Source organism: Tenrec ecaudatus, chromosome 16 (assembly GCF_050624435.1).
Source record: "Tenrec ecaudatus isolate mTenEca1 chromosome 16, mTenEca1.hap1, whole genome shotgun sequence".
Classification (NCBI taxonomy): domain Eukaryota; kingdom Metazoa; phylum Chordata; class Mammalia; order Afrosoricida; family Tenrecidae; genus Tenrec; species Tenrec ecaudatus.
Genome location: NC_134545.1, coordinates 3,694,215 through 3,706,411, shown reverse-complemented (window position 1 = coordinate 3,706,411; position 12,197 = coordinate 3,694,215). Strand labels below are relative to the sequence as shown.

Sequence of the window (12,197 nt, the reverse complement as noted above, 5' to 3'; positions counted from 1 at the left end):
TCAGGGAGTCATAGAATCTTCTACACCCATCATCAGTTTTGGCATTATTCATAATAGCCAGTGTAATCAACCCAAATGCCCGTCAACAATGTAATGGACAAACAACATGCAACATGTCACCAGTCCACACAAGAGGATATTGTTCAGTCGCATGGAGAAGTGAAGCCCTAATGCCAGGCGGAGGAACCTTGCAAAGACGATTCTGAGTGAAGTCGGTCTTAAGAGGACACATAGTATCTGATCCTCCTTCCGTGAAAGATCCAGAGTAGGCTGATGTCAAGAGAGCAAAGTAGATGAGTGGTTATCAGGGGCGGAGGGGAAGAGTGAGTGGGCAGCTGTTGCTTAATGAGGCTTGAGTTTCTCTCTGAGGTGGTGATCATTTGGGGAAAGAAATACTTGTGACGGTGGCAAAACAGAGATGGGGGGGAGGGGGAGGGGGAGAGGGAGAGGGAGAGGGAGAACGAAACTGTCCGGCATGCCATGTGTATAACTCCTCCCAGAAAAGGAAAAGGCCTCTTTCAGGTCTTCAGTGCTGTGGATACACAGGAAACCAGAGACTTTGCAGACGACGTTGTCTTCTGACAAAGCAAGGGGGTTAAGTTCCTGTGGTGCGTGGCCGGGATCCAGGAGGCGCTCAGTGGTCTCCTGGAAATTAATCCAAGATGACGCACATCCACTCAAGCCATCCAATACCCTTGAGTCCCTGGAGGAACAGAGCTGTGCACAGAACTGCTTGAGGTGAGGAAAGGAGGGAGAAGAGATGGCTCTGAGGTCAAGTGAGTGGGTGGGGGGAGCTTGGGCAAAGGAGAGCTGAATGGCCGGGAGGTGGCACTTTGAGAAACCACCGCCTGAAGTGCCTGGCTCGCATCGTGTGGAGAAGGCATTGGGCATGACTGCTGAGAAAGCCCTTGTCTGAGAACCTTGTTTTCTTAATTATTGCATCATCGTAGACACGTTTTGGGCTATCTTCCCAGCCTGAGATAATTACCCGTCTTTTCCATTTTCCTCCCTTGGAATTGCTTCCCCTCAAATATATGAGTGGGCTTCTGGGGGCCATGTTGCGATCATACGGTCTGTCCCCTTGGGGCTAGACTGGCTGCCCAGTTTCACCAACCAGGGTCTCCTAGGGTTTGAGATGAGCCAGGCTTTGATCGTCATTTCAGTGGTCATGCTTGTCACCTCGAGACGTGTGTGCGTAGAAGGGCAGAACTAAACGTTCCACGGAGCAAGAGGGAAGCAGAAAGAAGGACCGCTGAGAAGCAGAGAGGTGGCTGGTGGCCTTCCAGTTCCTGCAGTCCCTCGTGGGGCCTTATGGGGTCCTAGCCTGTGGGATCCTCAGCGCGAAGCTAAGCCACTGGCATCGAGTCCCATTCCAGCTCCTAGAGGCCCACTGTGTCTGAGTGGAACTCTCCCATGGGGTTGTCAGTGGCTGGGATCTGTGGAAGCATATCGCCAGCTCTCTCTTCCGCCGCACGGTTGGGTGGATTGACCGGCCAATCCTTTGGTCAGTACACAGGGACTACCTGCGGACTTATTGCAACCCATATTAGCATGATTACCCAGATGAGAACGGCTAACGCCTCTTCGCATAAACTGCACTGAAGTTCCTTAGGTACCTTCAAACCAGCGGTTCTCAACCTGTATGTTGCGACTCCTCTGGGGGTTGACCGACTGTTTCACAGGGGTCGCCTGATTCATAACTGTAGCAAGATTACAGTGATGAAGTAGCAACGAAAACAATTTTATGGTTTGGGGGGGGGTTCCCCACAACAAGAGGTATTGTATTAAAGGGTCATGGCATGAGGAAGGTTGAGAACCACAGCTTTAAATGAAGGAATCCAAATCACAAGGCCTAAAAAATAGCTAAAAGTTGTTGAGCCTTCCTAAGAGTCAGGCACTATCATTAGTACCTTTTTTTTTAATGTACAAGGCAAGCTTAAGATCATTTTATAGATGAAGCACTGAGGCATTGACATCAGGATTGTGATCCACGGTCAGTGGGTGAGCGAGGGCTTCAGGTTTCAGACTCTAGCAGGCTGACTGAAGACGAGGCAGCACTATTTTTCAACATTGAGAATATGTAACCAGGAATTGGATGAATTAACTTTTAACTACAGCTACAAAGACCTATGTGTGCTACATTATGAAAGCTGGCATCAGAACTATGAAAGGAGATAAAAAGTCGTTAATATTTTGGCAGGAACAGATACAATGTATGGAAGAGTCACGTGAACATGGAGGAAATTAGATCAGCAATTAATCCAAGAGAAGAGGGCAATGCGTATCACATGTTTTGCTGAAATGCAGGTGTGATAGTTACATAATCTGAGTCAACTGGAGGGTATTAAGAGTGAAGGGGTGGAGTTTAGCTGTCAATCAGGTTGCAACTTGATTGAAGGGCGGCCAAGAACACTCCGGCCTGTGATCTTCCTGCATTTTGCATCATTGCATGTGACTCTGTGAGTCTCAGGAATGATTGATGGATTGGTATCGGACATATGGGCTCCTGTCGGGCTTATGGACTTGATCTGGGCTGGGCTGGGACATTTTTTCAATATACAGTTACTCTTTTATGTAAGGCTCTCTCTTATACACGTGTCTTTGGATTTGTTTCTCAGTCAGCACTGCCTAACGCAGCAGGTAAGAGGAAGAGAGTCAGGCGGGCAGCTCTGGCGATCCCACAGAGGTTGGGCTCACTGTGGCATCTACCATATAGAAATGATTTGAATAATTCCTGGCAAGCCGTGATTCTAGGAACGCGGTCAATGGAAAACACAGTTTTCCCGAGTAAAAAGACAAGTGAAGATAAGCAACATTTCCCCCCTACATTATTTTTGCCAAGTGGCAAGGATATATAACGATGATGGCTGGGTGATATGTGGAGGAGGTGTATGGTGGAGGTGGTGATGATGATGATAGTAGTGGCGGTGGGTGGCCATGATGATGGTGGCAGTGGTGATCCATCATCCCTGAAGCAGACTGTTTCGTATTTCTCCCACAGAGCAACTGGTAGGTTTGAAAAGCCGGCCTGCCAGTTAGCAACCAAGTGTCCAACCACAGTGCCACATGATCTCTAACTCTCGTTCCTCTGGGAATATGCTTATCCTGCCACATCACTGTTCTTTTATGGGACTCATTTTATGTTCAAACTCAGACTCCTAAGCTGGTGGCTCCGGCGTCTGTGCCCCTGGAGCCTCATTAGCGGCTTCTCCTCCAGCAGGTTCCCTGCAGCTTAGAGCTGGTGCAGGGAGCTGCGCGGCACCATAGGCCGGGCCTTCACCAGATAAACAGCCCCTAATCCCTTCTGGGGCGGCAGTCCATGCACGCCAAGTGCTTGGATGTCCTCCATGCTGATGCGTGTGGTGGCGCTTTGATACGCTCCCAAGTCAGGGGATGAAATGCTAGATGAAAGCATCCCACTCATGCGTGTGCGCTGAACTTTGCACTGAGGCTGGGTCTTGGGACCAGGTGGCTGGTGTACTCTTGATAACCGGGGAGGGTGGGGATTTGGGTAGCAATTCTCAGAGTCAACCGTAGTGTAATATGGGGTTGAGCTTTTCCTCCAAGGACGAAGGTCCCAAGCTGTCCCCCAGCAAACAGAATCAACAACAGCAGCCTGTGTTCTGCTGGAGTGCCACCTACTAGGGGTGGTGGTCGGATGGAAGGTATGCCAGGGAGCTCTCCTGCCAAGGGGACACTTGAGGCATGGAGGATCAAGGGGAGCAGAAAGCCATTCTTGAGGTTGTCTCTTCTGGAGGCGGTGAGGAGGCCTGCCCACACTTGTCATACTTGTGGCCCTACTGGTCACAGTGATGGTCATGGCTTGTGGTCCAGCCTGCCTCCTCCACTTGCTGGGAATCTGTGATTCCCTTGCTGTCCTCATGCCTTCATACCATCACTGACTGGATGTTGGGAACTCTGAGCTTCTAAGACAGGGTTGTACCCTCCCTGGGCCTACAAACTGGACCCAGATTGGAGAGGTTCCGTTTCCTTCAGCATCCAGCCTTAAAGGTTCTTGATGCGGATGAATTGAGGAGATGGGAGGGATGGAAGTGCAGTGGTCTCCACACTGCCTCCACAGGCTCTGGAGTCCACACTTGCTGGAAGGTTCGATAAAACCCCTCCACACCACTGGATGCACACCTGCTCCCCCGGGGTGGGGGTGCACACTTGCCTCAAGAGAAAGAGATAGCAATGAGGATGCTGCAGGGGAGGTGGGAAATTCTGCCCTTCCTTCTCCCTGGCTCGAGCGACTGCCATCTGTCTCCAGGCCTTTCCCACAGGGTCGTCCTTAGCTGCTTCTCCCTGCCCCAAGCTCACTTCACGTCCCTCTGAAGCCAGTCCACGCCTCCCACCATCAGAAACACACGTTGATGTGGAAAGCTCATGGCCTTTCTGCACACAAAGAAAAGAAATCTTAACTCAGGGACACTCTGTCTCCTTTCAAGGGCCTTGCGGGTGGGAGCGTTTTCCCGCTCTCAGGAGTGGGGGCAGAGCCCACATGGAGAGCGCCTGGAGAAGGTGGGAGAGGGTGGCAGGTCTGTCTGTCGACTGCCTTCTCCTAGGAGATACAACACTTACAAAAGCTGTCACTTCCTCACCCACCCAGTCACCTTGACCCCATGCTCCTTGTCAGTGCTTGGCTTGGGGACGGTCCTGTGACACACTTCTGAGCCACGAGGTGGGGTAAGTCCTCTGCAGGCTTCTTTGAAAGGGGGCTTCTTGCTTCAAATGGAGGCATTAGAAGTGGTCTTCCCCAGATCCCACTGGAGGCTGTCAAACCGACATGATACTCTGTGTCTCCCGAATGAAGTGCTTCTTCTTGTCTCTTCCCCTCTTCATTCCCCTGCCCCCACCCATGTGGCATTCTCCTGATGGTCTGCGAGAGAAAGTTGTCAATGCTGGCTTTGCTTCTCAGGAAGATATGGAGGGAAATGGGGCCTCAAATTGTATAATACGTCACCTGCTAATATGTGCATCCCGGTGCCGAGTCGGAGGATTATAATCAAATGCTATGGCCTCACTTCCATTTTCCAAAGCTGTGGGTTTAATGGGGCAACAATAATTGCTTCTATGGTTTTTGCTATCTGGTGAGCCTCTTGCCCACCACGATTTTAATCAACTGCAAAGTTCTCTCCACCACTGGCCTGTCAGTTTGTTGTACGGTGGTGGCTTGTGTGTGGCCGTGATGCTGGAAGCTGTAGATCACATGATAGAATTTTGCAAAATCAACAATGTGTTCATAGAAAATACCTTGTTGTTGTCCAACAACACAAACCGCAACTACACACATGGACTTCCCCAGATGGAATACGTAGAGATCAAGTCGACTACTTCTGTGGGAAGACACGATGGGGAAGCAGAATATCAGCACCTAACACCAGACCAGGGGTTGACTGTAAACAGATTATCAATAGATAAGTTCGGGATAAAGCTGAAGACCGTTAAAACAAGTCCACGTGAGCCAAAATAGGACCTTGAGTGTATCCCACCTGAATTTTAAGAACCTCTGAAGAACAGATTGGATGCACTGCACCCTAATCAGAGAAGACGGGACGGGCTGTGGGAGGACATCAAGACCATCGTCCACAAAGAGGCTTAAAGGCCATAAAAATGACACACACACAAAAGAGAACAGATCAGTGTGGACGTCGGAAGAGACTGACATTTGCTCTCAATTGTAGAGTAGCTACAGCAAAGGGAAAGAAGGATGAAGTTGAAGAGTTGAATGGAAAATTTCCAAGGTCAGCTCAAGAAGACTACGCCAAATATCATAATGAAACGTGCAAGGACCTGAAATTAGAAAACCAAAAGGGATGAGCATGCTCAGCATGTCGGAAACGGAAAGAACTCAAGGAAACCATCATGCCTCATGTTGCAGTGTTGAAAGATACGGGGCCAGGGGTGGGGGGGGGGGATATTGCATCAAGAGAAGACAGAAAGAATACACAGAGTCACTGTACCAAAAAGAATTAGTTGATAGTCCACCATTTCAGGAGACAGCACATAAGCAAGAACTAATGGTGCTTAAGGAAAACATTGAAAGCGGCACTGAATGCATCAGCCAGAACAAGACTCTAGGAATCGACGGAACACCAATTGAAATGATTCAGCAAGCTGACAAAGAAAGCCCTGGAAGCACTCACTCATCTATGCCAGGACATTTGGAAGGCAGCTACCTGGCCAACTGCCTGGAAGAGATCCAAATTTGTGCCCATCCCAATGAAAGGTGAGCCAACAGAATGCTCAAACTTTACAACAATATCATTAATATTGTATGCAAGTAAAATCTTGCTAAAAATCATCCAACAACGGTTGCAGCAGTACATTGACGGGGAACTGCCAGACGTTCAGGCCAGATTCAGGAGAGGACTTGGAGCAAGGGATATCATTGCTGATATCAGATGGATCTTGGCTCAAGGCAGAGAATACCAGAAAGATGTTGACTTGTCTTTTACTGACTCTGTAAAGGGATTTGATTGTGGGGACTATAACAAAGTATGGATAACCTTGAGAAAAATGGGACTTCCAGGGCACTTCGTTGTGCTCGGGGGTAACTAGTCCATGGATTATGAGGCAGTGGCGCAAACATACAAGGGTGTATTGTATGGTTCAAAATCAAGAAAGGTGTGCGTCAGAGTTGTTCCCCATCCCATACTTTTTCGATTGTGTGCTGAGTACATTATCACAGAAGCTGGCTCATATGAAGAAGAATTTGGCATCAAGTTCAGAGGAAGGCTTATTAACAACCTGCAGCATACAAATGACACCACCTTGCTTGCTACAAATAAGGAGGACTTGAAGCACTTGCTGATGAAGATCGAGGATTGCAGCCTTCAGTGTGGATGATGGCACATTGTAAAGAAGACTAAAATCTTCATAACAGAACCAATCATTTATCATGATAAATGGGGAAAAAAGTTGAAGTTGTCAAAGATTTTGTCTTGTTTGGATCCACAACCCATACTCATAGGAGCAGCAATCAGGGGACCAAATGACATATTGAGTTAGGTAAATATGTTATACAAGACCTCTTTAGAGAATAGAAAAGCAAGCATTTTACTCTGAGGACTCAGATGCATCTGACCAAAGCCATGGTGTTTTCCATTGCTTCGTAGTCGTATGAAAGGTTGACATTGAATCAGGAAGACAGAAGAAGGATCCATGCATTTGATTAGTGGTGCTGGGGAAGAATCTTGAAAGTACCGCTGACAGCTGAAAGGAAACACCAGTTTGCCTGGGAAGAAGCTCCTTAGAGGCAAGGATGGCGTGACTTCATCTTACATTCTTTGAACACGGTGTCAGGAGAGACCAGTCCCTGGAGAAGCACATCATACTTGGTAAAGCAGAGGGGAAGGTAAAAGAGGAAGGCCCTCGATGAGATGGATGGACACAGTGGCTGCAACAATGGGCTCAGGAATAGGAACAATTGTGAGCATGGCACAGGGCCAGGCAGTGTTTCCTTCTGTTGTGCTTAGGGGCTGTTAGGGGTCGGGACTAGCTCCATAGCAACTGACACAACAACATACAGCTCTCTTGATTTCTCAACCAGGGGCTTTTTATGGATTGAATAAAATGGTAGTCTAGGACAGCGGTTCTCAACCTGTGGGTTGCGAACCCTTTGAGGGTCGAATGACCTCTTTCAAGGGGGTCGCCCAATTCATAACAGTAGTAAAATGACAGTTATGAAGTAGCAACGGAAATAATTTGATGGTTTTGGGGTCACCACCACACGAGGAGCTGTATTAAAGGGTTGCCGCATGGGGAAGGTTGAGAACCACTGGTCTAGGAACACATAGCTACCTTCTATGCTTCTTCAAATATGGTAAAAGAGTAAGATCTAATGTACCAGGGGTTTGATTAGTGGTGAAATGAGTTCATAAAAAAAGCGAGGTAAAGAAACACACACACATAACACACACAAAGTAGGCAACTGAGGTTATGTAACTCCATTACATGATGTTTATGGTTGTACTTGTCAGTATTTTATAGTACAAAATGTCTTTCTTGGAGTCCATTTATCAGTACTTGTCACTAATTAGTGCCTGCAGATTACCTTGTGTGTAAGTCATGTTGTTCTGGTTGTCACCATGCCTATAAATCAGGAATACTGCAGTTCATGAACTTGCATCTCTGTGGAGTTTTGTTTGTACTCTTTCTGCTGCTGCAGCTCAGGATTCCTCCTCTCCCCAAAGGTTTCCAACAACTGTGATTCCATTTTTGTGAATGGGAAGGAGATGAAGAGCAGAGTGGATACGATTGTGAACTTCACCCACCAGCACTTCACCTCCCAGCTAGAAGTCACTGTCTGGGTGCCGAGACTTCCTCTGCAGATTGAAATCTCAGACACGGAGCTGAGCCAGATCAAGGGCTGGAGGATCCCAGTGGCCCCCAACAGAAGGTGAGGAGCCAAGGGTGGGAGGGGCTTCTAGAAAGAAGATGCTGAATTGGATATGACATGCGCCTAGATCTTTGTGTCTCAGGGTTAAACTGATCTTAAGGTCCCAGTTCTTGATGGGACCACATGCACACAGTGTAGCTGTAGTCTGTTCCTGGAGTTCAGTAGATCTTCCTTTGTTACTTATTAGTGCTTTGGCATGAGGATATCTTAATGGGAATAATAATAGTACTTATTTCATAGAATAAGGAACCCTGGTAGCAGAGTGGGTTACATGTCAGACTGCCAACCACTGGAACTATCTCCTGTAAAGATTTATAATGTTGCAAACCACAGGGAGCATGTCTACTGTTTTGTGGGTCACTGGGAGTCAGAATTGGCTCAATGGAAGTTGCTAATCAAAACAAAAATCATAGAAGAGTTGTTGGGATTAAACAATTAAGAAAAGCACATTATATCTCATTCCTCATTCCCCTAGAGTATTAGTCTGGGTTGACTAGAGCTACAAATCCAGAGACACGTGTGTGTAAGATAGAGCTTTATATATAAGAGCGATTGAATATAAGGCTGATATTAGCTTATACATCTGATGATACTACTTCATACATTTCTCTTTAGCCTCACACAGCACATGCAATGATCCTGAATGCAGGAAGATCACAGGCTGGTAGGTGAAAAGTTTTGTGGTTCCAATGACAGTGGAAGCATCTCCAGGGCCCTGGCTGCCATTAGTATGGTTCCATGTGGCTTGTCAACACAAATATGAAGTAAAGGAAGAGTGTGTCCTCCTTCAGGGAAGAAGAGAGGAAGTTCCTAGAATCCTCATGAGAAGGTCACACCCATAAGGAAGCATCATCAGGCTGTCACGTGATTGACAGACTAGACTCCCCCCATTCACTTGTAATATCCTCAAGTTGACACAAGATTATGTAACCACCTCACCTAGGGTTCATTTCTACATTATTTGTTTTCAATTTCCATGGAATGGATAAAAATGGTTAAGAGTGTATATGCTAAGATAAAGCTGCTTAGTCTTTAATCAGGTTTGGCCACTTTCGTATATGTGATCTTGGACAAGTTGCTTCACTGCTCAACTCAGGTTCTTCATCTCTAAAACAAGGATGATAATATTACTTGATAGAGCTGCCCCCCAAATCCAATGAGTGATACATATAGTAGCAAGCATCATTCCCAAGATGACCCTTTTTGCACGTACAGTTAACATCTCAAACCAGTCGATTTTAAGAAATAAAGATTACCCCAGCAGATCCTAATTCATCAACTGAGCCTTTTAAAAGCAGACAGTTTTCTGCAGCAGGTTAGAAAGGTTTGGGATTAAAAGAAGAATGGATGAAAGCTCCCCAAATTTGGTGAAAGATATAAACCTAGATTTTGAAAGTTCAGAAAATAAAGAATACACTAAAAAAAAAAGCCATATCAAGAATCATCATACTTAAACTTCTGAAAACTAAAAGCAAAGAGGAAACTGTATAGGTATTCAAAGAAGGAACATATGGTTGATAAGAAACAGCCATTTGCATGACAGTGGATTGCTCTCTTCTTACTATGCTTGTCAGAAGGAAGTGGCACCACAGTTTTCAAGCACTGAAAGAAAAGAACCTTTGACTGCAAATTCTAAACTTGGCAAAAAATATTCCTCAGGAACGAAGACCTTGTCAGATAACAAATGACTAAGAGAGATAACAGATGTTTCAGGTAGATCTGATCTGAAATGGAGCTACCAGGATAGCTCTATAAACAAAGAGAAGGACAGGAGCAGTTTGGAATTTTAACAAGAAGAGAAGGCAGGAGGACGCGTGTGTGCTGGGGCTGGACACTTTCTTCTCAGCTCATCCACCTCTGTTTCTTTGGATTCGAGCCAATGATTTGACTTATTGCCTGCCAACCCTGGGAGGCATCAGAATATCTATCTATCTATCTATCTATCTATCTATCTATCTATAGAAAAAGGAAGAGAGATTTATATTTTTTAAATGTTCACACTGAAGATGGTGATTGAGTAACACATACCATGGGGACTCCACAGAATTCAACACAGAAGAGTTGCTTAGAGAAATCAGCACTGCTGGAAAATAGGAGGAGCATCATGAAGATAAGTAGGCACAGACCCACAAGATTTTGAGGGGATGGGGGCTTTTGGCTTACCACATTGGAGGCTGGCCAGGGCTTGACCTTGGCCCTGCCACTGTCTCTGCCAGAGCTGGGACCATTGGAGGCTACACAGAGGCTTAATCTCAACACAGCCACAGTTTGCCACCGCTTGCCTTGGGGCAGGGACTAAACCCTTGCAGCTCCATAGGCAGGGATCAGGACTCAGCTACATTGTTACTTTTGTTTCCCTCTCTTCTCTTTATCAGTCTCAGCTAGCTTACTTTTTAATTTTCCCCCTCCTCTTTGTCTCTTTCCTGTTCTCTCACACTCCACTGCTGACCTCCAGACCACTCCCCTTAGCCTAGGGCATTTATGCCTGCACCACACCCATCTAGGTGAGCTCCACCCTGTGCAGCAAACCTGAGACTGGAGAAAGCCCTGCCGACCTCCACCAGGGGACACTCTGCCCAACTTCTTACTGGGGAATTCCTGCCTGTGTGCCTGGGGGCTTGGCCAACATTCTAAGCTGCTGCAGGAACCTCTGCCCAACCTCCATAACACAAAAGCAGGCAACCCACCAGCCTTCTGGGGCACTCTTCTGAGAGGGAAGCCACAGGAGGATAAAGTGGTAGGTTAATTCCATAGTGAAATTAGCTGTAGGCAGTTGGAAGAAGAATTCCTACAAGTCTCCCAGAGAGAGCCAGTGCTCTTCGACTCCCTGGAAAATGGCACTTGGTTCCTCTAAAACAACGCAACGCAAACAGCCATCAGCCCAACGACCTCAACAAATAAATAGGAGAGACAAAAGGCAAAGGCAGAAGATGTCCCGAACATAACAACATACATAGAAGAAGCAGGTATTGAGCTGCCACAGAAAGAGATCTTCATTGGTTGGAGTCATACAGAATATGAAGGAAATCATGCAGAAAAAGGATGAAATGATAGAGGGGACAAAGGCCACACAGCAAAGGAAAACACAGGCCCTTAGAGAGGATATAACAAAAACCAGCAGAAACACGGATCTCGAGAATCGACTGGAGGAAGCAGAGAATCACGTCAGTGACTTGGACGACAGCCAAGCAGACTTTAACAAATGTGAACAAAATTTTAATAAGATCAGAGAAGCCAAAGAAAACCTAAGAGTTATGTCTGATACTATGAAGCAGAACAACATTAGAATTATTGGCTTACCGGAGGAAGACAAAACAACGAAGTCATCTACAATAGTGAAGGAATTCTTGGAGGAAAACTCCCCAGCTTAATGAATGAAAATCAGACGATTATTCAGGAGACTGAAACTACACCCGCTAGACTGAATTCCAAGAAAAAGTCACCAAAGCACATAATAAACTATCCAAGTTTGAGGAAAAGGGGAAAATCATGAGAGCAGCTAGGGAAAAACAAACAAAAACATAAAGTTTCCAAAATAAGAATATGCTCAGACCTATCAGCAGAAACTATGAAGAAGAGAAGAGAGTGGAGTAACATATTCCAAAAATTGAAGAAAAACAACGCAAACCCAAGAATACTCAACCCAGCCAAGTTATCGATCAAGATAGATGGAGAAGTAAGAGTCTTCGCAGACAAGGTAAAACTCAAAGATTACGTTAGAGGAAACCCAGCCCTACTAAAGATCCTTGCCGACCCAGTATGGGCAGAAGAACAACACTCACCAAGCATAAATAAG

The 12,197-nt window shown here is 46.3% G+C and overlaps 1 protein-coding gene across 1 annotated transcript in view; it reads left to right on the top strand.

The window, feature by feature from the left end:
• The window catches only part of TMEM132B (transmembrane protein 132B), a 200,549-nt gene that overhangs the window by 176,834 nt on the left and 11,518 nt on the right, over positions 1-12,197 (top strand). The window contains exon 5 of the mRNA XM_075534627.1: positions 8,196-8,401. Coding sequence (XP_075390742.1) covers positions 8,196-8,401 — 206 coding nt within the window. The remainder of the gene's footprint in view (positions 1-8,195; positions 8,402-12,197) is intronic.